Raw genomic sequence first — 22,271 nt, 5'->3', positions numbered from 1 at the left:
TCCGATCGCGCATAAGGAATGAATGAATCTAAGTCGTTCACGCGCGCGAGATCGAACTTGGGCCGTCGAATCGTTGGGCACACGGATCGCCCGTATGGCACCGACGCTAACACGTTTTGACACGCAGCGTACTCCGATTCGTCGGGGCTGCTGACAGGGTTGTTTTACGTGACCAAATTTTTTTTTCTCTTTGACCCTCTATTTCTAATTTTTCTTTCAAAAACACCATTCAAACTTAAATTTTTATTTTTTATTTTCAAAATTATTTTTAATCTCGTCCATAATTTATTTTTTCTCAAAATTTTAATTAAATAAAAATAAAATAAATAATTATTATAATAAAATAATTTAATTAAAAAAATTATTTTGAATTGCTTTTCGGACCTGAATATTATATAATAATATTCTTGAAGTACATATCGTGTTTTATGCTACTTTTTATAAATTTATTTTAAATTAAACTAATTAAACATTTTACGTGATTAAATTAATTAATATAGTTAATAATAATTTTTATACTTAATTTATTTGAAAAAGAAATTTTTTTTAAAGACTGTGCAAGTGACTCTTCTGCATATTCTTGATCTGAGGAGCGGATAGTGAGGACAACTACTTCATACACACACACACATATATATATATATATATATTTGGACAACTTATATTATTTATTACTATTAAAGTTACAATTTATTAACGTGGTGATTTTCTATAATAGTTATTTATTACTATTAAAGCTACAATTTTAAAAGCATGTCAAAATAATTATTTTAACTAATAAGTTAATAATCATAATAGGCTTATTTTTTATGATTATTTAATTTATTGATTAATTAAAATTATTTTTATAAAATTTTTAAATGCGAATTAACTATTTTAATTATTCTTTTAAAAATATATTGAAATTAAATAATTAAAATAAATTAAAAAATAATAGGGACTAAATTATAATAAATAGCCTCTGTTTTTCTCTTGGAAAATGTCAAACGTTTGATTAACTACACAGATACAGACATTATATATGTATATATGACTATGATGAGAAGCTACAAGTCGTAAAAATGAAGAAAGATTTATAATATTCGTTTAATGAGGTCAACACTCACCAATAAATAATATAACTATATATATATATATATATATATCAGTTGAAGAACTTGAATATGGACGACTTTGAGTTGGTTTATCGCACGGTTTACTTGAATTTGCAATTGAAGAAGCAAAGATATTCAACTACAACCAGAGTTGGTAAAGAATCATTTTTCAAGCATTCATTTAAAGTACATGCATGAATCTGTACCTTCATAAAGCATACAGTTCAATAATATTAATTATATCATATGGTTTGGCAATAATAATTAGGCCCCATTAATTAATTTTTTAATAATAAACTATATAATTAAAACTCAATTCAAAAGCATAATCCTCCTGCTGAAACAAATGAGCACAAAAAAAAAAAAAAAGAACATGTGTCATTATTATACTTGCAAATTGCAAAATGGCATAATTAATTATTTCCCACTCATATCATTAAGATATATGTATGACTTTTGGCATTGTGGAAAATACTCACTACTCGTCAATAAGTAATGAATAAATATATATAAACACACATAATAAAATAATATGATTTTTTTTTTTTTTTTTTTTTTTTAAATAGGTGTACATTTATGAAATTTTCAAAGTTTTTAACTTTTAATTTGTGATTATTGATATATATATATATTACTTTTTTTAATAAATATATGAATTTATTTAAAAAATTACAATAATAGTATGTTAATTAATTAACCTAATAACTAAAAGAATAGTAAATAACAAACCCTTAATTGATTGAGAATTGAATTAAACTTTATTTATAGAGAAATATTACCATATTATATTGACAATTAATTAATAGTGATGAAACTTCATATAAAGAATCAACTTATGATACTGCATGAACCACCCATATAACTATTCACACTTTTATTGTACTTCGTTGGTAGGCAAATATATATATATATATATGTATGTATATATATATATACACTCTTATAACGTACATGAATGTAAGGTTTATCACTTTTGAGTTATTTTATGAGGACATCCGTATATTTATCTTCCTTTTGTAAACTCCATGTCCCGTACAATCTTTTCAAAGAAGCCTTAAATGACTTATAATGTTGGTTTAATAAAATTGAAAAGAAAGCCATCTCTCAACTTCCAACCAAGTTTTAATGGTCAAATTTAAGATAATAGTAAACGGTATGATTTAATTAGTCAACTAGAGAGTGATGTATGTATGAACATTAATTAGTTCCAATTGAATTCGGAGCAATTAGGTTATGAACTAATAATTTTTTAATACAGTAAATGAAGAGGGTAGTTCAATTAACTACTGTTACGTTTTGTTGATTGGTACATGATATATTTTAGTTGGATAATTTTTCATATTATATATTAAGTGGGGAAAAAAAAAATGTAAACTCATCTGAATTGGTTCAAACAATTCGTTTTTATTTATTTATTTATTTTAAGATTTATTTAGATTAATTTTTATTTAATTTTTTTATATTAAATATCATATGACATTTAATACAAAAAAAATTAATTAAAATGTGCTAATATATTAAAATTGTTTGAAAATTGACTAATTCAAACAATTTTTTTTGACATTATAATAACTAATTTGATCAAAAAGTTAAGATAAAAACCAAATCAAACATAAAAAATAATATAAAAACAAAAACAAAAAAAAAAGTAGTTTAACGATGTGAAAAATAAATGAAGCCTGGATGAAAAAATAAGTGAGAAGGACTTAAACTATATTTTTATATCTAAAGTACCCGGACTCAAAAAAACGGTTCGAAATATTTTTTTTTTTATTTTTAATTTTTTTAAATTTATTTTTATTTAATTAAAATTTTGAGAAAAAATAAATTAAGGACGAGATTTAAAATTATTTTTAAAAAAATGAGTGAAAATTTAAGTTCGAAAAATATTTTTTAAAAGAAAATTTAGAAACAGAATATCAAAATGTAAAAAGAAAAAGTTTAGTCACGTAGAACTGCCCAGTCAGCAACCTTGACGAACCGGAGTGCGCCGTATGACAAGGCATGCTGACGTCGGTGCCACGCGGGAGGCCATGCTGGCCATCTGCGTGCCCGCGATTAGATGGTCCAGATTCGTTCCTATGCGTACGGACGGTCCGGATCTGTTCTCTCCCCAGACGCGATCGGACAGTCAGATTTGAAGGCGATGAACAGTCCAGATCTACTTTCTATTTAAATGCAATCGGACGGTACAGATCAAACGCGATAGACAGCTCAGATTAAAAGGGGACGAATATAAATAACCATATTCACATCAAACCCTAACCCTAGCTGCTAGAGCTCCCCCTGTTGGAGAAGAAGACCCAGCCGTCGAGAAAGAAGTCGACCGCCACCAGCGCCGTGCCGAAACCACTTCCAACCGTCAAAAGAGATAAAAAAAAATTTCTTTACTCGAAATTCAATTTTAAACACTCTCATGACCAAATTAGAGTAAAAAGACTAGCGGATTAGCCGAAAACTACCGATAAAGCCCGACGGCGCCGCCGCAGAAAATTGCAAAAACCACATTCAAAAACATCCCCCAGAACCCAAATTTTCACCATTTTTTCTCAAAATTATTTTTAATTTTATCTTCAATTAATTTTCTTCATTTTTACATTAAAATAAAATTTTAAAAAAACAAAAAAAATATATTTATATATTAATTTTAATTACATTAATATTAATTAATTAAGGGTATGTACTGTTTGCTTATATGTAATTTAATTGATATGTAAATATACAATGAAATATTGATATGCGCTTGTTGATAGAAATCTGCATGTGAAAGATTTATCAGGTATCTGAAAAAGAGCAGACGGGCCCGGTACATTGAGAATCTTACTGTGAATGTTGTCTCAGTCGGACGGAGCTGAAAAATCTCTTGAAAGAAAGATTTAGGAGATATGGTTCACCTTTATATCGGATGGGGTATCGAGACGATTGAATGTTTGGCGCCCATTACTGGACGGAGTATGGGGACAGCTGGTTAATTGTTTAAATTGGATATCGAATTCACTGGTAGAGGGGATGCCCATATTGTCCCAAGGGTACCAGTAAGCAATTAAGAAATAAAAGTTATTATCTCTTTTTCACTTATATATGAAAATAAAAAGTGTATAAATATGAGTTTTCATAGGTTATCTTTGAAAAACTCGTTATAGTAAGTATTAAACAAACGTTTTCGAGTTTAAATATATTTAAATAAAGCAAGGACTCTATTAGTTATTTTTTAAATTTTTTATCAATTTTCAATTTTACGTATATGTGATTAGTGTGAAATTTTTATTGGGTTAGTGTAACTCATCATTTTATTAACTATTTCAGATCAAGAGGATTAAGATCCAGATCTCGATCAATAAGAGAGTTGTGTATTCACTACCCATACTCATTTCAAATGCTAGCGAAGGTTGTCATACGATACTTAATTATTTACTTTTCATCTTATTTTTTTAATTTTTGTTTGTTTTTTAGAAGGGACACTTTCGTATCCCTATTGGTCATTTTAAATTATTAAATAAATAATGTAAACATTAACTCCATTAATTGTTTCCGCATTTAAATTTTAAATTTATTTCCATGTAAGTTTAGGGTCTTTACATGAAGAATTCAAATAAGTAATTATCTTTTTAATATTAAATAAATAACTATTATAAAAATAAAATTCATTTTTTCATTTACCATTATATAGTACATAATTTATAATTAATTAAAAATTAAATTATATTTTTATTTGAAATATCTTATTAATTTTATTTTATATTTAAAATAATTTATAGTTATCTAAATTTTTATTTTATATTTATATTTAAAAAATTTAACTAAATAACTATTACATATATATATTATCATAATAATTTTATTTTTTATTTAAAAATTTAAATAACTAAGAGTATCTAAAATATTATATATAATTATAATCATATCAACAGTTATTTTTATTTTTTCTTTTTAAGAATAGAAAATACCATATTGCGTCTGCTGTTACTACTTTTATATATATTATCATTATTATATTATATATTTATATATATAAAGATACTAATTAAATTTAAAGGGAATCATGTAAATTGGGATATTAATGTTTTTAAAAAGAACAGCAAAAACAAAAATCGTCTAATAACCTCGACGGACAACACGCATACTGGTATATCATCACTTCGTCACTTTCATGTTTCATCTACTGCAGAACTGAGTCTCTGTTTCTTCTGCCAAAAAACTCCCCAAGTCCAAGATGTGGAGATTTATACGTGCGAGCCCGCACGTCCTCAAGAACCCAGATGCCACGATCTCCAGAACTTTACTCGTATCTCGCAATTGCACGGACTACAGCACCGCAGCTGCCGCCATCCAGACCCAAGATACAGTGAGAGAAATCAGCGACATTCTCAACAATCGCAGCGACTGGCAATTATTCATGGACTCATCAGACATACCCAGAAGGCTTAACCCGGAGATGATTCGATCCGTTATCCACCACAACAGGGCTGTCGACCCGAGGCGCCTTCTCAACTTTTTCTTCTGGTCCCAACAGAAAATTGGAACTCAGCAACACCGACAAGAATTGGGTATCTTATCTCTTCTTGCTGTTTCTCTTTGCAATTCTAAATTGTACAAGCTTGCAAGTGAAATTCTTGACCTCATGATAAAGAGTTGTAAGTCCCCATTAGATAATTTGAGTTCTATCGACAGTGCTTGTAGGGATTTTGATGGGTTCAATTCAGAGGTTTTCAATATATTGATTGATGGCTATAGGAAATTGGGAATGCTAGCTGAGGCTGTTGATGTGTTCTTGGGTGTCGATAACGTCAACTTTTTGCCTAGTTTGTTCTCTTGCAACTCATTGTTAAGAGATTTGTTAAAGGTTAATAAGGTGGAGTTGTTTTGGAAAGTATGTGATAAAATGCGTGACAGACAGATGCCTTTTGATGGATATACCTACAGTAACATCATTGGAGCTCATTTTAAGGATAATAATGTTAAAGAGGCAAAAAGAGTTTTTTATGAGATGGAGGAGAAGGGATGCAGCCCCAATGTGGTCATTTACAATGTCGTTATCTGTGGGTTAATAAGAGCAGGAAAGCTTGATGAAGCTGTTGAAATGAAGACAGCAATGGTTAAGAAGGGGTTCTTGCCTGATAGTTACACTTACGTGGCTTTTATTAATGGGTTTTGTGCAGAAAAGAGATTGGGAGATGCAAAGTTGGTTGTTTCTGAGATGATTGGAAAGGGTTTAAAACCAAATGCATTCGTATATAATTCTCTAATTGATGGGTTTGTAAAGCAAGGTGACCTAGAAGAGGCTTTTAGGATTAAGGATGAAATGCTTGCTTCTGGAGTTAGTGTAGACCTTCTCATATATAACATGCTGCTTAATGGGCTTTGTAAGTCTGGGAAGATAGATAAAGCAAATGAAGTTCTAAATGAAATAGCCAGGATGGGTATGATACCAAATTCAAGAACTTATAGTTTGTTGATTGAAGGCTTTTGTCGAGAAGGTAATATGGCTAGAGCTTTTGAAGTTCTTAATGTTATGAAGAAGAAAAATATAGCTCCCACTGTGATAACTTACAGTGTGATAATTAATGCACTATGTCGTGTTGGAGATCTCCAGCAAGCTGATGCTGTTTGGGAGGAAATGACTGCAATGGGTTTGAGGCCCAATGCCATTATCTATACAACTTTGCTTTCAGGTTATACTAGGGAAGGTAAACTTGTAAAAGCAAGACAGCTGTTGGAAAATATGAAGAAAGAAGGGATTATGCCAGACGTAGTTTGCTACAATTCGCTCATAATTGGTCTCTGCAAAGCCAAAAAGATGGAAGAAGCAAGGACTTACTTGGTTGAAATTCTGGATAAAGGACTAAAGCCAAATTCTTACACGTATGGAGCTTTCATCCATGGGTATAGCAGGGTGGGGGAGATGCAGATGGCTCACGGGTGCTTTAATATGATGCTAGATTGTGGTGTAATGCCTAATGATGTAATTTACACAGTTTTGATTGATGGACACTGCAAAGAAGGAAATACAACAGAAGCATTCTCTATATTTAGGAGTATGCTTGCTCGAGGAGTTCTTGCAGATGTTCAAACTTACAGTGTACTCATTAATGGCCTCTCAAGGAATGGAAAAATGCAAGAAGCTTTAGATGTCTTCTCAGAACTTTGTGAGAAGGGCTTAGTTCCAGATGTTTATACTTACAACTCTGTCATCACTGGTTTCTGCAAACTAGGTGAGACAGAGAGGGCTTTTCAAGTTCTTGATGAGATGCACGTAAAAGAAATCAGACCAAATATTGTTACTTACAATGTATTGATTAATGGGCTTTGCAAGGCAGGTGATATAGAAAGAGCTAAGAAGTTGTTTGATTGCATTCTGGAAAATGGATTGATCCCCAATAATGTGACATACACTACAATGATTGATGGTTATTGCAAATCTGGAAATATAACTGAAGCATTCCAATTACTAAATGAGATGTCACTGAGAGATGTCAAACCAGATAGTTTTGTCTACAATGCCCTTCTCAGTGGATGCTGCAAAGATGGAAAATTGGAGAAAGCATTAGAGCTATTTGAGCTTATGTTACAGAAGGGCATGACTACAACTCTCTCTTTTAACACATGGATAGAAGGCCTCTGCAAGAATGGAAAGTTACATGAAGCCGAGCAATTGGTGGAAAAAATGGTAGAATATCAGGTTGTGCCTAATCATGTCACCTTCACAACTTTAATTGATCAGCACTGTAAATTGCAAAATATGGACAAAGCAAAGCAACTATTTGTAGAGATGAAGGAAAGGAGTCTATTACCAACCACCATAACTTATACCTCACTTTTAAATGGTTACAATAAAATAGGAAATAGAGCTGAAGTTTTTGCTCTATTTGAGGAAATGGTAGCAAGGAGAATTGAACCGGATAAAATCACATACTGTGTAATGATTGATGCATACTGCACAGAAGGGAATGTGATGGAAGCTTTGAAATTGAAAGATGTGATGCTGGAGAATGGGATGCCGCTTACTGTGTGTACATATGAAGCTCTTATTGGAGCTCTACTTGAAAAAAAAGAATTTTCTGAAACATTGAAGTTGCTTGATGAAGTTGGGAGGAGCGGGCTTAGCCTCAGTTTTGCCTTGTGTAGCTCCATAGCTAAAGGTTTTCATGCAGCTGGTATTATGGATAAATCTGAAATTGCTTTGGAACTTATGATAAAGTTTGGATGGATTTCAGACTCCATTAGCTTGGCTGACTTGGTTGGGGGAGATAAAAGCACTAAAGATGTTGAAGATTCCAAAAATCTCATGAAGGAAAAGATATGAGGGTGTTCAAATAGGTGAAAACTTCTATCTTTGTGCTGCTTCTTATCCATCACTCATGGATGATTTGGCCAAACAGCTGCATCAGATGAAATTCTATGGAGTTGTCAAGTGATGGTAGCCCCTGGTGCTCTGTCTGAGCCAGTGGCCATCCTTTTCTGCACTCCCATGATTGAGGTTTAGGCCAGCTGGTATATTTGGGACTCATGAAGGTAATGAATGTTTTTTTCTTTTGATTATTAACTCATCATTTTATAATTAAACCAAGAAAATCATGTTCCTCAGAGAAAAGAACCAAATACCTTTGACACTACATATCAGCCAAAACAAAATTACAAAAACAAATTACTGTATGAAACCATACCCAGCTGCTGACCAAAACACATTAGATGCTATTTTAACTTCTGCTTAAGATTAGTTCTGCATCCTTTCTGTACAAACAAACCCAACAAACTCAAACCCTAAACCAGCAGATCGTTGAGTTAATTACACCTTGGCGACCCACTTAATGGAAATTGATTTCCAAAGAACAAACGCTGGTCTTTTTCTTTTTCATGTGCAACCATATAATGGAAATTGATTTCTGTACACATTCTTCAGGTTTCAGTTTGATAGTCTAGGCCAGTATATTAGGCAGGAGTGTCATGTCATTAGCAGAAGTTCTTGAAATTTTCATTTTTATGGCTGGCATAACCTCTTTCAAGTCCTAGGAGAGGAGTCTTGTTTGCTTTATGTTAAGCCTGACAGTTTAATGGGGAGTACATGATGCTTGGCTAGCATTTTCCTCTGCCAATTGGTATTGCAGAGGTGAGAGAAGAATTGATGTTTTTAATCTCGAAGATGGTCCTGAAAGTCGCTAGTTATCTGCAATGCAGTTTGTTCTATTTTGTCTCTGCTTCAATATGCCCCTCGGTATGATGACTTTTTATGTATAATTTGTTATGTCTAATTCTGAAAGTTTAGATATCCCAAATTGAAGCTGGGGATAAGGAAAGTTAGAAGGAGAAGGACTAGCTTGTTGCTTGATAATACTTAAAGCAAACAGAGCTTAGTAAATGAACTTCTAAGGTGCAAAAGAGATTTTCAATTTTATGTATATTTATTCACATGAATTTTCATTATGCACCTATTGAATTACTGTCATTTAAATTACACTTTCAGTTTTATTCTGTGACATAAGAATCAAAAGAATAAATGGGAGTTGGCATAAAAATTGATTCTACACTGGAGCCACTTATTTGCTCGGCTGAAATAGTCATATCATTTTCTCAAATTTATCCAGTTTCTTCACCCTTTGCATAGACCTAAGAAGCAATGTCATAAAAACTCCTGCATTTGCAGAAATAAAGTAAAAAAAATAAAAATCAATCAGCTAGAAGAAAAGAATTTGGTAAAAAATGTCTTTTAAACATGGCGTTGTTTTGGGATGAGAAGATGTGTTCTTACCTGCGCCAATAAATGATCCATTTGCAACAATTTGACTTCCTTGAGTGCTCAAGGTGAGCCCAAGGTTTAACAAGGTACCTCCTAAGACTGTATATATAGTTGCCATCTGCAATATGGTTGCTTTCCTAGCTGCTCTTTCCGACTGGTATACAAAACATTGAAAATTAGCATATCAAATTAACGCAACATGAGAACCAAGAACAAAAAGTTTTACTATGATGTGTAAGAACAGGAATGTTATTAAAAGTTTTCAATTTAAACTTCTGTTGTCTCAGCAGAAAACAGTGATACAAACTTACATGCAATCATAATTGAGAGGTATAAAACATGTTATCTACTAAAGGCATGAGGAGACACTTACCTCGAGCACCCGGACTCTGAGTTTTAGATCTCCTGATTCAAGCTGCTTCACGATTTCTTCTATCTGCTGGACTCTGTATGGCATGGATATTGTGGAAGATCTAGCCTGAGAAGAAGCAAAGATGCTTTTAGAGTCAAAAGTCAATGGAGTATTTCACATCCTCCCATGCCTTTTAAAAGAGATCAGAGGAAGCTCAAGTATTTTACAGCAAGTACAACTATGAACTGAAACATTGAAATTAAAGAAAAGGGAATACAGGTGAAGTACAGTACATCGTCAGCCTGTTTTCTTAGTTCCTGCACTAGCTGAGTTCCACTACGGTTCTGTTTCAGATCTAATAGTTCCTGTACATATAAGGGAACTGTTAGTGGAGCAAAAATCTAAAAAAGACAGGTTTTCGAGTATTGGAAGAGACTTTAAGAAAAATGTGGTTCAAATTGTCCAGGAAAATGTCAAGATATATGTACAAAGACCTGTGCATAAGGTGCAGCAACCTTGACAAATGAAAAATCTGGATCAAGTATGTAGCCAATACCTGCAAGTTATATTTATACTTAGGGAAGAGCACTAACAGAGAATAGTTTTCTTTCAAAGATTTTTAATTTGTGAAAATCATAAACTAGAAGACTTCTTCCGTTCTTAGAAAGATTGTGCTTCCCTGTCATTTTGAGTGAGAGAGAGAGGAAACCTTCGAGTGTTGAAAATGCTCTAATGACAAAAGTAAATGTGGATGGGAACCGGAATGGTTGATCTTGCGCTATTGCAAACAAGTCCTACAAGGGAGTGGGAAAGAGAGCAAATATTTGCACGTCAGGAATCATTAAACATAAATAGATCAGTTAACCATAAGCATGAGAGATGATTCAGCATGTCTTCTGCTTGGTAAGAAATTAACATTTCTCTGTTCCAAATCATCTTCATCCAGCATATCGCTGTATAGATCCCCAAAAATTTTGAAATGTTATATGGCTCTTTTTCCCCTTAGATATTTATTGAAATGGTGCAAGGATTAAAGAATTACATAGAGTCTCATGAAAAGATACAAATATTCTCTACTTCACCAATCCGTTGACATGCTCGAGGACTTTCTCCATTTTTTTTCATACCTCTCCGATTGCAGCTAAAGTCTGCTGCTGATCTGGTTTCTGGCCCAATAGATTGTTTAAGAAGAACTGCACAGATCTTCTAACCTAAAATAGAAAATGTACATAAGATAATTCGCAAAACTAAAGTGAAAGCTTGGATAGCCCTTATACATGCAGAGGATCTGAACAAGACATACAACTAAAACTGAAAGGGACAGGGACAACCACACTACTGATGAGAAATTCCTTGTTCATAAAAGTTAATGGAGTGATCAAGCTAGCTTACTGATGACATATCCCCTGTAGGTTGAAGTGCTTCAAGATCGATGAGGCTTTGGATAACCTGCAAAGCAGCTCCTTGTCAGTCTTCGCCATGGCAAAATGGAGACTCAGTTGGATAAAACAGAACTATTTTGGCTATATCTTAGATACTGCAATTAGTGCTGAGATGGCCAAAAAAGTGCAAGAAATGATAATAGAAGACTAATAAGTCTATTAGTCCCTGCAATATAAAAGTGATTCAACTTATAATGACATGATACAGTGGATGTACCATACTTGCAAGAGACAAAATTTCTCAATTTCAGTACTTGGTATTTTTTTGTTTTAAGAAAATTATTTGATGATGATATCAAAAGAATTTCTTGTCATGTAAGGGACTAGGTAAGTTATTTTATTTTATTTTGGAGGAAAAGTAATTTGAGAAGTTATACGTACAGAGAATGAAAGGAAAAATAGTAAAATAGAAAATCTAACCTAAGCAATATTGTATGTATATATCCTTGAATAAATTATTAAGTTGAGAATTGGCCCTTAATTTCTTCAAAATAATTCAGAATTTAAACCAAATTTGAAAATCAATAGTATTTAGAGATAAGAAAGTATTACTTTTTTTGCATCTTTTTCATATACAGCATAGAAAAGGTCAAGCAATCTCCCCCGGGTAAAGGATTTGATTTCGCCCATCATACCAAAATCATAATAGATGAGTGCTTCATCCACATCAATAGCAAGATTTCCAGGATGAGGGTCGGCATGAAAGAAACCAGTCTTCAGAATCTATATATTTAGAAAATCACAAGTCTTTAGATTAAGCATAATATAACTAATACAACCATGAGGCTGCAAAAATGAGATTAGGGGACTTGTTTTGTGGCATCAGTAGTCATTATCTTATATCCAGAAATTAGGAGACATTGATATACAGAGACATGGTTGTTTCATTTACCTGAATCAAATATGACTCAATAGCACGCGATGAGATTGTAGAACGATTGTAGCCTCGTGAATCTATTGCATCCAACTTATTTATCTTAATACCTGTAAATAGGTACATTTCATGTCTAGAATCAGTTCCAAAGGTCTTTGAACGGTAAAGGCTTACGAGTACAGATAGTGGGTGAATAAAGCACAACAGTTTAGATAGAAACCTGGGACATACTCCAGTGTCAATACTTTTGTGGCAGTATAATCCCAATAAACCAACTACATATAAAAACAAGAAATTCAGAGTAAAAATGAGTCTACTGGTTTTAACTTCAGTATATTCATATATATATATATATATATCTGAAAATTAGTTCATACGCATCATCTTTTCATAGTCTAGAAGCAGGAAACATACAGGTACTCGGACCCACTTTATATTCCGAAAATCTCGGCGGAATCTATCAGCATTTTTCCCTTCATTTATGTAATCAATCTCTTGATACAAGATCCTGGAATCAATGCATTCAAACTAATAATCATGTTCAGGCTAGACAAGAGAATAGAGACAACAATTTAGTAGGGACTTATTTGTAAGGGTGTCAACATTATGCAGAATGATGGATAAATATTTTGTGCTAAATAAGTTTTACATCATCTTCCCAGCTAGGTTACCACTTACGTGGAACATTCTTCATAGATGCCAATCCAATCTCTTGTTGGGCCTCCAAATGTTTCACTTTTCTGAAAGTACTCTGCAATTAGCTTCAAATTTCCTGGATAGAAGAATAAGCTATGAAAACACTAATCTTGATTGTTCATGCAACAGTATAAGAAGCAGATATATTTAGTCAATCTATAAATTCATACTACATCTTTTGGAAAAAGATCAAGAGAAAAAATGCATAAAGATGCATATATCATCTGAACTCTCTCATTTAAATGAAAATAGACGTCCACCTTTTAAGTGAATCCTGACATGAGGTGTCTTTCATTCATTTTTAACTCATGAGAGTATGGTTTTGTATGGAGAGGAAAAAATTCCCAAGCACATCTATATTATCTCGTAAGTTCATGAACCAGTTGATTTTGACACCAAAAGAAATTGTACCACTGACTGTCTAGAGAAGTTGATCAATATATTTTGCCATAAAACAGTTTGTAATGAACCCAGATAATGAAAGAATTTAATGAAAAGAAAGATAACTAAAAACGAACTGTACTTACAAAATATCCACTTCATGATCAATATGATGAAATTGACAGAAAACAAGTAGACTTACGCAAATCAATGTCAAAAAGCTTCTTCAAACCAGGTCTTTGAACTTTCACAACTACTTTCTCTCCATTTGGCAGCACAGCCCGATGTACCTACAAGTTAAAATCAATGTCAAAAAGATCCTCCAAGTTAAAATCAGCAACTTCAGTAACAATTGAAGGTAAAAACTGAGTTCACAGAAGGATATTAGTCAGAAACTTTGTGAAAATCCAAAACTACATTTTTCATCTCTCTTACTAGCAAACGTGAAAACAAAAGATTCATAAGCAATTATCAGTTATCTATCTGGCTATTATTCAAATTCTCTTTCCTACTTCCTTTCCAAGTAAATAACTCCTTAGTAGCTAACCAAACAGTGCATTCAGAAGCGCAATGATATTCATGAAGAAACCTAAGTATAAAAAATACAGAAAATAGTTTGAAGCTTTTGACGAGGAAAAGCATGGATACATAAACATCAATCAAACACCTGACCAAGACTAGCAGCGGCAATTGGCTGGTCCTCAAACTCCTTAAACAGTATGTCTACGGGAGCTCCCAGTTCCTTCTCAATGAATTTTCTCGCCTTCTTCGGTGAGAAAGCAGGGACCCTATCCTGATGAATCATAATATAAGAACAAACATCATTTACATGAAGAAAATTCAGGAATTAATAATCAGAACTCCGAAGATCACTGTAAGACATGCATCTAATGAGAACAAACACAGAAAAGAAATTTCAAATACCTGTAGCTTGGCTAGCTCATCCACAAATTCCCGTGGGAATAGATCTGACCTTGTTGAAGACAATTGTCCAAGTTTGATGAAGGTTGGACCAAGCTGCAATACACGCTCTCGTAGCCACGAGGCAGTTTTTCTCCTCCTATTTTTCTGAATTAGATAGACATAACTTATAAGAACCAAAGTTGACATGATGGCAGCAAAATATCACTCCAGATTTCCAAAAAGCAGCATAATTCACCTGTTTTTCTTCTGTGAATCCACCTATATACGCCCACTTCGCGTTATCGAACAGGACTCTGACCCTTAAAGAAATAACGAAAGACCAAACGTCTATAGACCTTTGCACAGAATTGTAGTTCTCATTAGCCCAACTGAAACTTTCATCCGAGGGCAGAACCCTTAGGTCTTCTGTAGGAGGAAGTTTCTTAGACTCTCTACTTTTTGGGGCCTTAACCAGAGCCGATGTAGGAGATTTCCCAACCATATTTGCCCCATTTACAATTTGATTTACACCATTCACTTTCTCTACTTTACCATTTGTGGAAGGTGGAATTTTCCTCTTCATCACTTCGCTTGCTGGTACCATTTTAATTGCTCTTCCATTGGTTCCTAATCTCGAAGGTGATTCAGTCTGTCTCATTTCTACTAGCAATTTAACAGATCTATTGGTCATTTCTGGGGTACCGGTTTGCCTCTCAAATTGCACTGACTGACTTGAAACTGAGCTTGAAAAACTAAGACCATTCATTGACCTCCCAAGATTATTTGATTCAATATTGCGGCAATAACAGCTATTTGAAGCCAACACTGCTGCCATTTAAGCAATAAAAGACCTACAGGCTGGTGTAATTAACAAGAAAATTAGGTAAAGACTATTACAAATAATAGAACTCAGAACTGACAGATTCAAATATATTTATACATATATGTATCGATATAAGTACTTATAATATCATATATAAAGACATAGAACCCAGTGACAACATACGAGTTGTTGCCAATCCATATACACATATTCCATTACTTAGCCATGCATTTAATAGATAAACCCGAGAATAGAAAACTTCACAACACAAATTAACATCTCGTATAATCAACTGACAACGACAAAATGCCCATTAGGAATTGAAGGTGCAAATGATCAAAACCGGCAGGCTAGTAACAAAAAACAATTTGAACAACCAGAATTCTATCATAAAAGAAAAAAAAAAACTGATCAGGCAGAACTCAATTGAGAAATAGCCACTGAAAGGAGATGAGGAAGAAAGAAATGACTTCTTGACCTTGACTCGACTCCTTTATCCCGATGAAAAAGCACCCTTTGATACACTTTAACGATTCAATCTCATGACTCGAAGGATGAAACTTATTGGGCTTAAGGAGGAAAAGAACGAGAATTGAAACTCACTAGTCCAACAGTAAAGAAGATGTTTGAAATTCTTCAACAGTGAACATGCACCAGCTAGCTGAGTTGAATGGCGTGGCGTGTCCTGGTTGCTAAGCACAGTCGTTCAAGCCTCTAAGACATTGTTTGGGAAAGGAATAATTAGATTTTCACTCTCTTTTATTTGGTGACGACAAATCAGAGAGGAGCGATCGGTTCAGGACAACCACCATTCGAGTTTATTGGAGCGTGTTCAGTTTCTTTTTCACATACGGGTTGAGAGATCAATTAACTCACCCGGGTAGTACAAAAATTTGGTCACTGCAGAGTTTTGATTGGACGTTAGTTAAACGGAATCTTGAGGCTGAGGTTGGATTCGTTGGTGAAAGAATGATAACTCTAGTTTGTAGTTTTAGATTTTCTTTGTTTCCAAATTGGTGTAAGGATCGCACGTGAATGGCATGTGGGTTTGGGGGTGACAGCTAACGATTTTCAACTAAATAAATATTAAAATTATTTTGGGGAATTCATAATGGCGATATATAATTTTAATGGCAGAGCAATGATAGTCCTTACTATAATTGTTTATGGTGATGCTATAGTTACATAAACGTTTTGTAAAATATAATTTACAGGTTTTTGCATGATACTTTTGTAAAAAGATTGTAGTAGTGCACATACATACATACATATATATATATATATACACACACACACACACACAAAATTTTTTGTTTTACTATTCATTCCTTATTTTTTACTATCCTTTAGTATCTATAAATTTTTGTAAACAGAATAAAAAATTACATGAATTAACACTTTATTTAAAAACTGATATAAATAGAAAAGTGTAAATTAAATTTCTTTAGATAAAAATTTAAAATTTTAACGAGATTCGGCTTACTTAGCCTATGATTTCAAACATTACAATAAAAATTATAAACTTTAAGAAAGTAACACAAAAAGATAAAAAGAAAAAACAAACCATAAAAGAGCAAATTTTTTGTCTTTTATGACAACAAGGGACCCTCCATCTTGTTTCACCGTCAATGTGGGACAAGCAATGATAAAGTGAAATTAGTCGCTTTTACGCCACCAACTAACTACTTTGTTCAATTGCTTACTTATGCTCTCTATCTATAATAAAGAATTAATTTTGAGAGCTCTTACTGTGGATAAACAATTTTGCCGGATAGGCTTGTTTTAATTGATATTCTTGTTAGTTTGAATTGTCATAGAGGAAATACCAAGCGGGAAGATCAGTGAAAAATATTTGTTTGATACACACCTCATTGGTAGCTTTCTAGATTTTAAGCAATTTTACATTTAAAAAATTAAAAGAACACAATTTCTTGTTCTTCGAGTTCATATGTAAAGTTGGACAATTAAATGATAGAATATTGATAATTACATATATTTATCAAACTTATGTGACAAACCTCGACTTTCAGAGCCCAAGGGTCATATCATTTTCTCAAATTCATCCAGGTGCTTCACTTTTTGCATTGACCAAAGAAAAAGCATCATACAAACTCCTGTATTTTCGGAAAGTAATTCGTCATATAATCTGACAAACAAGTAAAGTCTCGAATTGGTATTTAATCTGACAAACAAGTAAAGTTAACCAAAACAAGGAGTGTCACAAAATTTAGTTGAATAAGAAATTATTAAAAAGATCTAGTTAAAAAAATTGTGGGTATGTAAGTATAACTCTAAAAAAATTTAGGGGAAAAGCTTTTATTTTGATTTTTAAAATTTTTTTAGAAGGGCAGTATATCGCCTGTACTAAATTCTTTTTCAAGGTTTGCTACCTTTCAGAGAAGGGTTCAAAACTCACCTGCCCCAAAAAATGACACATTTGCAATTGCTTGGCTACCTTCAATGAGAACAGTGAGCGTAACCCCAAGCTCTACCAGGATACTTCCTAACACTGCATACATGGTTGCCATCTGCATTCTGCTTGATCTCTTAGCTGCTCTTTCAGACTGTAAACACCAAAATCATGATAGCTAGACATTAGAATAAGAGTATCAAATGCCACAAAACAAACTTATATAGGTTCTATGTAGCAAAGAAGTTAGTCTCCCATATTTACACATAACAAGTTATTTGGTTACCTCAAGTACCCGAGCACCAAGTTTTAACTCTCCTGATTCAAGTTCACTCATGAATTGGTGTATTTGCTGAACTTTGTATGGCATTGATGTTGTCCAAGTTCTTACCTGAAATTAATATTTTACATGGATAAGCTTTTAATATTTTTAGCACTAATGGTGATGAAGAATTTTACTAACTACCGCCAAATAGAATTTGCAATTGACCACAAACAAAGAAAGGATGAAGGATTTCAAAGTAGAGAGAACGGAAGTGATCAAACTGAGATGTAAGAGAAAGAATTGCAGTAGTAGTACATCATCAGCTTGTTTCCTAAGATCCTCTAGTCTCTGGGTGCGATGCTGTTCTCGTTTAATGATAAGCTCCTATATATAAAGCATGAGCTATATATCAGTCCTGTGTCTCAAACTGTATATAGAAGCTTTTGTTACTAGAATTGTGAATTAGGTAAACATATGATAGAACCTGGGCATAAGGGGCAGCAACCTTCAGGAAAGAAAAGGTTGGATCCAGGGTGTAGCTAACACCTATATTAAACAATAAAATAAAAGAATTGATAAAATGTTTACTTTCAGGTTTTTACATTCAAAGTAATTGATTGTCGAACCTATTGTGTAATAAAAGAGAGCCAAAGAGGAGGCACCTTCAAGTGTTGAAAATGCCTTCAGAACAAAAGTAATTGTAGATGGAAGTTGGAGGGATTGATCATTAACTACTGTAAACAAGTCCTGCAATAAGGAACACACAATTCCCTTCAGTAGTAATAGGTCATTCAAGAGAAGTCAATCAAAGCCAAAAGGGGAATATACGTGTCATATCCAGAACTAGACACATTCAAGTAACAGAGTCAGAAACACACTTATAACTAATACACTTATCCAACGGTCCAACTGTTACTTTATAGTGAAAGCCAAATTATTAGCAGTTTGAAGTGCCAAATATCCTTGTGTTCTTTTGCTTGTTCACCACCAAAAAATGCATCCCTGTCCTCTGTTTCTATTTTAGTCAATTCTATAGTCCTGCAGCAGCTTACTGTCTCTTATTAAGCTGTTTTATAAATGACTGACTTTCCATCAGTGGTTGTTGCATATATACCTCTCCGATTGCATTCAAGGTTCGTTGATGATCATGCTCATGGATTTGTGAATGCTCCAAAAAGAACTGCAGAGATCTTCTCACCTAAAATACAATGAATCGAACACCCTTCAATAAGGTTGACACCTAGGACTGCTTGATCACTCAAGACGAAAAGAATACGACCGAAAACAGAAGGAAGCAAATTGGATTCTGAGGAAGCAAAAACTCACATAGCAAATAAACAGTTAAATGACAGATATTTGATAATATAAATTGACAGAGAGGATACAGTTGCTGTAAGAAAATTTTGTTGCTATATCTAAAATGTTCTAGGGCCAAACATAGCATAAACAAAGCAGGTTGGGTTACCGATGATATGTCTGATGTGGGTTTGAGTCCTTCAAGAGCTATGAGGCATTTGATGACCTACAAAGGCAGCTCATTGTCAATTTCGAGCTGTGAAAGTTGGCTAATACAGGAAGAACTTACCAATATTTACATGACTTGGTTTCCCTATTCCTAAAATGTGAGTACTGTTAAGATTTATAAAAACGGTAGCATAGAGAATTTATACTCTACAGACTCTTTGAGACAAAAAATCAAACAGAGAACCAGCTACCCTGATAGCAGGAACAACAAGCACATTGCAAAGTAAATTACCTTTGTTAAATCCTTCTCATGAACTGCATATAAAAGGTTAAGCAACCTTTGACGAGTGATTGATGTGATCTCCCCCATCATTCCAAAATCATAGTAGATAAGTGCTCTATCCACAGAAATTGCAAGATTTCCCGGATGAGGATCAGCGTGAAAGAACCCATGCTCTAGAACCTGAAAATTTCAGCAAACTCCACTAAGATCATTAGATTGCCAGTTAAAATAAAGTCGAAGATCACATAGCAAGATAGAGGAGGAGACCCAGTGGCAAATTCTTGCCTTATTCTGTATATTTTAACTTGCCTGAATCAGATAGGATTTAGTGAGGAGTGATGCAATTTGAGAACGAGAGTAACCCCGTGAATCTATCACATTCAAATCTATGATCTTAATACCTGCCATTCAAACGTTATATAAAGAGACATCAATGAACTATGAACTGTATGGCTTCAAAATGACAGCGAACAGCCCGTTTATAAATTGTAGATTAAGCAAACTTTAGTTCAAATAGAAAACCTGGTAAGTATTCCATCGTCAATACCTTTGAGGCAGTATAATCCCAAAACACCGCCTGCAACAAACAAAGAGAAAAAAAAAAAAAAAAAAAAAAAAGGAAAAATACTTCAGAATAAGTAAATGTCATGCCTCTTCAAGGATAATGAGATTTAACATAGAAAAATTTGATGAACATTATAACTAAATAAACATCTAAAATTAAAGAAAAATAATAATCGTGTGATTGCTGGAAAACATACAGGCACTCGAACCCAGTTAATATTGCGAAAATTCCGACGAAATGTATCGGTATTTTTGGCTTCATTTATGTAGTCGATTTCTTGATACAAGATCCTGATGAATTCATTGAAATCTCAAGCCAGAGAACGTTCATGTATAAGGAAGTGTAGCTGAGAAGGGCGGGAAAAAAGAGGTTAATTAGTAATTTGATTACCTTTCACATTCTTGATAAATGGCGATCCAATCTCTTGTTGCACCACTAAATGTTTCACTTGCTTGAAAATACTGTGCGATTAGCTTTAGATTCTCTGAGAAGAAGAATACAAGTGTTGTAGTGATGAGTGATTATGGAGAGGAAGAGGATTAGCAGGGTGTTTACTTAAATCAATGTCGAAAAGTCTCTTGAGACCGGGCCGCTGAACTTTCACGACAACTTTCTCTCTGTTGTGTAGCACTGCCCGATGAACCTATAATTCATTTAAAAGTTTATATATTTTTTTAATTATGAAATATTGGTTAGAAGAAATTATTTATTAAAAAAAAAAAAGTGTGAGAAAACGGACGACCTGACCAAGACTAGCGGAGGCGATCGGGCGGTCCTCAAATTCCTTGAACAAATGGGCAATAGGGGCCCCAAGTTGGCTCTCAATGATGCCTCTTGCTTTCTCTGCCGAAACGTAAGGGACTCTATCCTGTGTTACGTACTTATAATTATTTTGTCTTTTTAAGTTCTTGTGTTTTAAAAAATACTTTTTGTAATTAAATAGTCAGAAATATAACCGAAATCAGGTTTCAACATACTTAATATTAAATTGTAGGGTGTATAATGTTTAGAAAATAACTTTAATTTTTATTAAAAGATTATACTTAAAATTTAATTTTAATAATATTTTTGAAATTTAAATTTGGAAGAAAAAGCAAAAGAACCTGCAGCTTAGAGAGTTGGTGGATAAATTCAGGTGGAAGAAGATCTGATCTAGTTGAGGATAGTTGTCCTAATTTGATAAAAGTTGGACCAAGCTCCAAACAAAGTTCCCGCAGCCATGAAGCTGTTCTCTCCCTTCTTTCCCTCTGAAGTCATAATAATATCACACCTATGTTATACGTACTCTCCAATATAACATCATTTATAGTGTACATATAAAAGAGGAGGAGACACCTGTTTGTCCAACGTGAAGCCGCCAAAGTAAGACCATTTGGTATTGTCCAACACTACACGCATCTGTAAACAAACAACAAACCACCCAACACGGAGACTCCTCTCCACCTCACTGTAATTCTCATTCTCATCATCACCCACTTTCCTCCATCCCCTCCAATCTTTCTTTCTGCTAATTGTTATTGATTTTCCACTCCCACTCACCTTTGCCTTTGATGATCTTCTCTCTACAATCTTCCTCGTTTCTGCTTTTCCAAATCTCACTGCTCTGACCCAATTGCTTGATCTCCTATCGAGTTTCATTAATGACCTTGACACACCCATCGTACAACTCTCCATTCTTTTCATATATATATATATATATATGAACAACCTGAAATCAGATATACATAAATATATGATGGTCGAAAACCATTATGATTAAGAGATGGCTTTTAAGACAGGAAGAAGAATAAGCTCAGGGAGGAGCAGGAAACGTGTAATAAGAAGCAAAAGTTAGGATGGGGCAGGTGATATGTACAGTTTTATATTTTATATAGACAAGTTTAAGGCACTGTTTGGATTATTTCTTTCTCTTTTTTTTTTTTTTTGGTCAAAGCAAGCTACTATTTGGATTATTTATCAATTCTTTTCAACACCAATAATTTGTT

At 33.4% G+C, this 22,271-nt stretch overlaps 3 protein-coding genes across 5 annotated transcripts; 1 reads left to right on the top strand and 2 right to left on the bottom strand.

The window, feature by feature from the left end:
* The first annotated feature begins 5,189 nt into the window (after positions 1-5,189).
* On the top strand, positions 5,190-9,506 carry LOC110806547 (Pentatricopeptide repeat (PPR) superfamily protein). Of its 2 annotated transcripts, none has more exons than XM_088215736.1 (2): positions 5,190-8,606; positions 8,995-9,506. In XM_088215736.1, exon 1 carries the CDS (start codon positions 5,308-5,310, stop codon positions 8,395-8,397), a length of 3,090 nt encoding a protein of 1,029 aa, XP_088071862.1. In that variant the 5' UTR covers positions 5,190-5,307; the 3' UTR covers positions 8,398-8,606; positions 8,995-9,506. The 2 variants fall into 2 exon arrangements, with proteins under 2 accessions (XP_088071862.1, XP_021887133.2); XM_022031441.2 differs by having other exon boundaries at positions 5,501-5,641; positions 5,766-9,506.
* LOC110806548 (Protein kinase superfamily protein) lies at positions 9,464-15,311 on the bottom strand. The gene is made up of 17 exons (XM_022031442.2): positions 14,733-15,311; positions 14,498-14,641; positions 14,241-14,366; positions 13,776-13,863; positions 13,175-13,268; positions 12,911-13,004; positions 12,717-12,771; positions 12,515-12,606; positions 12,175-12,345; positions 11,573-11,629; positions 11,308-11,391; positions 10,890-10,974; positions 10,675-10,736; positions 10,474-10,545; positions 10,202-10,306; positions 9,841-9,982; positions 9,464-9,723 (listed from the first exon to the last, which is right to left on the bottom strand). Exons 1-17 carry the CDS (start codon positions 15,309-15,311, stop codon positions 9,650-9,652), a joined length of 2,124 nt encoding a protein of 707 aa, XP_021887134.2. The 3' UTR covers positions 9,464-9,649.
* On the bottom strand, positions 15,195-22,123 carry LOC110806516 (protein ACTIVITY OF BC1 COMPLEX KINASE 7, chloroplastic-like). 2 transcript variants are annotated; one of them, XM_022031407.2, is made up of 18 exons: positions 21,622-22,122; positions 21,390-21,533; positions 21,029-21,154; positions 20,842-20,929; positions 20,677-20,770; positions 20,483-20,576; positions 20,244-20,298; positions 20,031-20,122; positions 19,731-19,901; positions 19,440-19,496; positions 19,089-19,172; positions 18,637-18,721; positions 18,459-18,520; positions 18,290-18,358; positions 17,996-18,100; positions 17,716-17,863; positions 17,318-17,413; positions 15,195-15,334 (listed from the first exon to the last, which is right to left on the bottom strand). In XM_022031407.2, exons 1-17 carry the CDS (start codon positions 21,967-21,969, stop codon positions 17,340-17,342), a joined length of 1,896 nt encoding a protein of 631 aa, XP_021887099.2. In that variant the 5' UTR covers positions 21,970-22,122; the 3' UTR covers positions 15,195-15,334; positions 17,318-17,339. The 2 variants fall into 2 exon arrangements, with proteins under 2 accessions (XP_021887099.2, XP_088071863.1); XM_088215737.1 differs by lacking the exon at positions 15,195-15,334 and having other exon boundaries at positions 17,348-17,445; positions 21,026-21,154; positions 21,622-22,123.
* Positions 22,124-22,271: the final 148 nt, after the last annotated feature.

Source organism: Carica papaya, chromosome 3, assembly GCF_054855325.1.
Source record: "Carica papaya isolate Zhongbai chromosome 3, ASM5485532v1, whole genome shotgun sequence".
NCBI classification, from domain to species: Eukaryota; Viridiplantae; Streptophyta; class Magnoliopsida; order Brassicales; family Caricaceae; genus Carica; species Carica papaya.
Note: the sequence above shows the minus strand (reverse complement) of the source record. Positions and strands in the feature narration are given on the sequence as shown.

What these genes read in the sequence shown, in the direction of transcription:
- LOC110806548 (XM_022031442.2), bottom strand. Translation starts at nt 15,311, where the DNA reads ATGGCAGCAGTGTTGGCTTCAAATAGCTGTTATTGCCGCAATATTGAA. An exon ending in TAAAGTGGGTCCGAGTACCT is followed by an intron (nt 12,772 to 12,910) that starts GTATGTTTCCTG and finishes TTTTATATGTAG; the next exon opens with TTGGTTTATTGGGATTATAC. An exon ending in TTGAGTCATATTTGATTCAG is followed by an intron (nt 12,346 to 12,514) that starts GTAAATGAAACA and finishes CTAAATATATAG; the next exon opens with ATTCTGAAGACTGGTTTCTT.
- LOC110806516 (XM_022031407.2), bottom strand. Translation starts at nt 21,969, where the DNA reads ATGAAAAGAATGGAGAGTTGTACGATGGGTGTGTCAAGGTCATTAATG. An exon ending in TTAACTGGGTTCGAGTGCCT is followed by an intron (nt 20,299 to 20,482) that starts GTATGTTTTCCA and finishes TGTTTGTTGCAG; the next exon opens with GCGGTGTTTTGGGATTATAC. An exon ending in TTGCTGCCCCTTATGCCCAG is followed by an intron (nt 18,359 to 18,458) that starts GTTCTATCATAT and finishes CTTTATATATAG; the next exon opens with GAGCTTATCATTAAACGAGA.
- LOC110806547 (XM_088215736.1), top strand. Translation starts at nt 5,308, where the DNA reads ATGTGGAGATTTATACGTGCGAGCCCGCACGTCCTCAAGAACCCAGAT.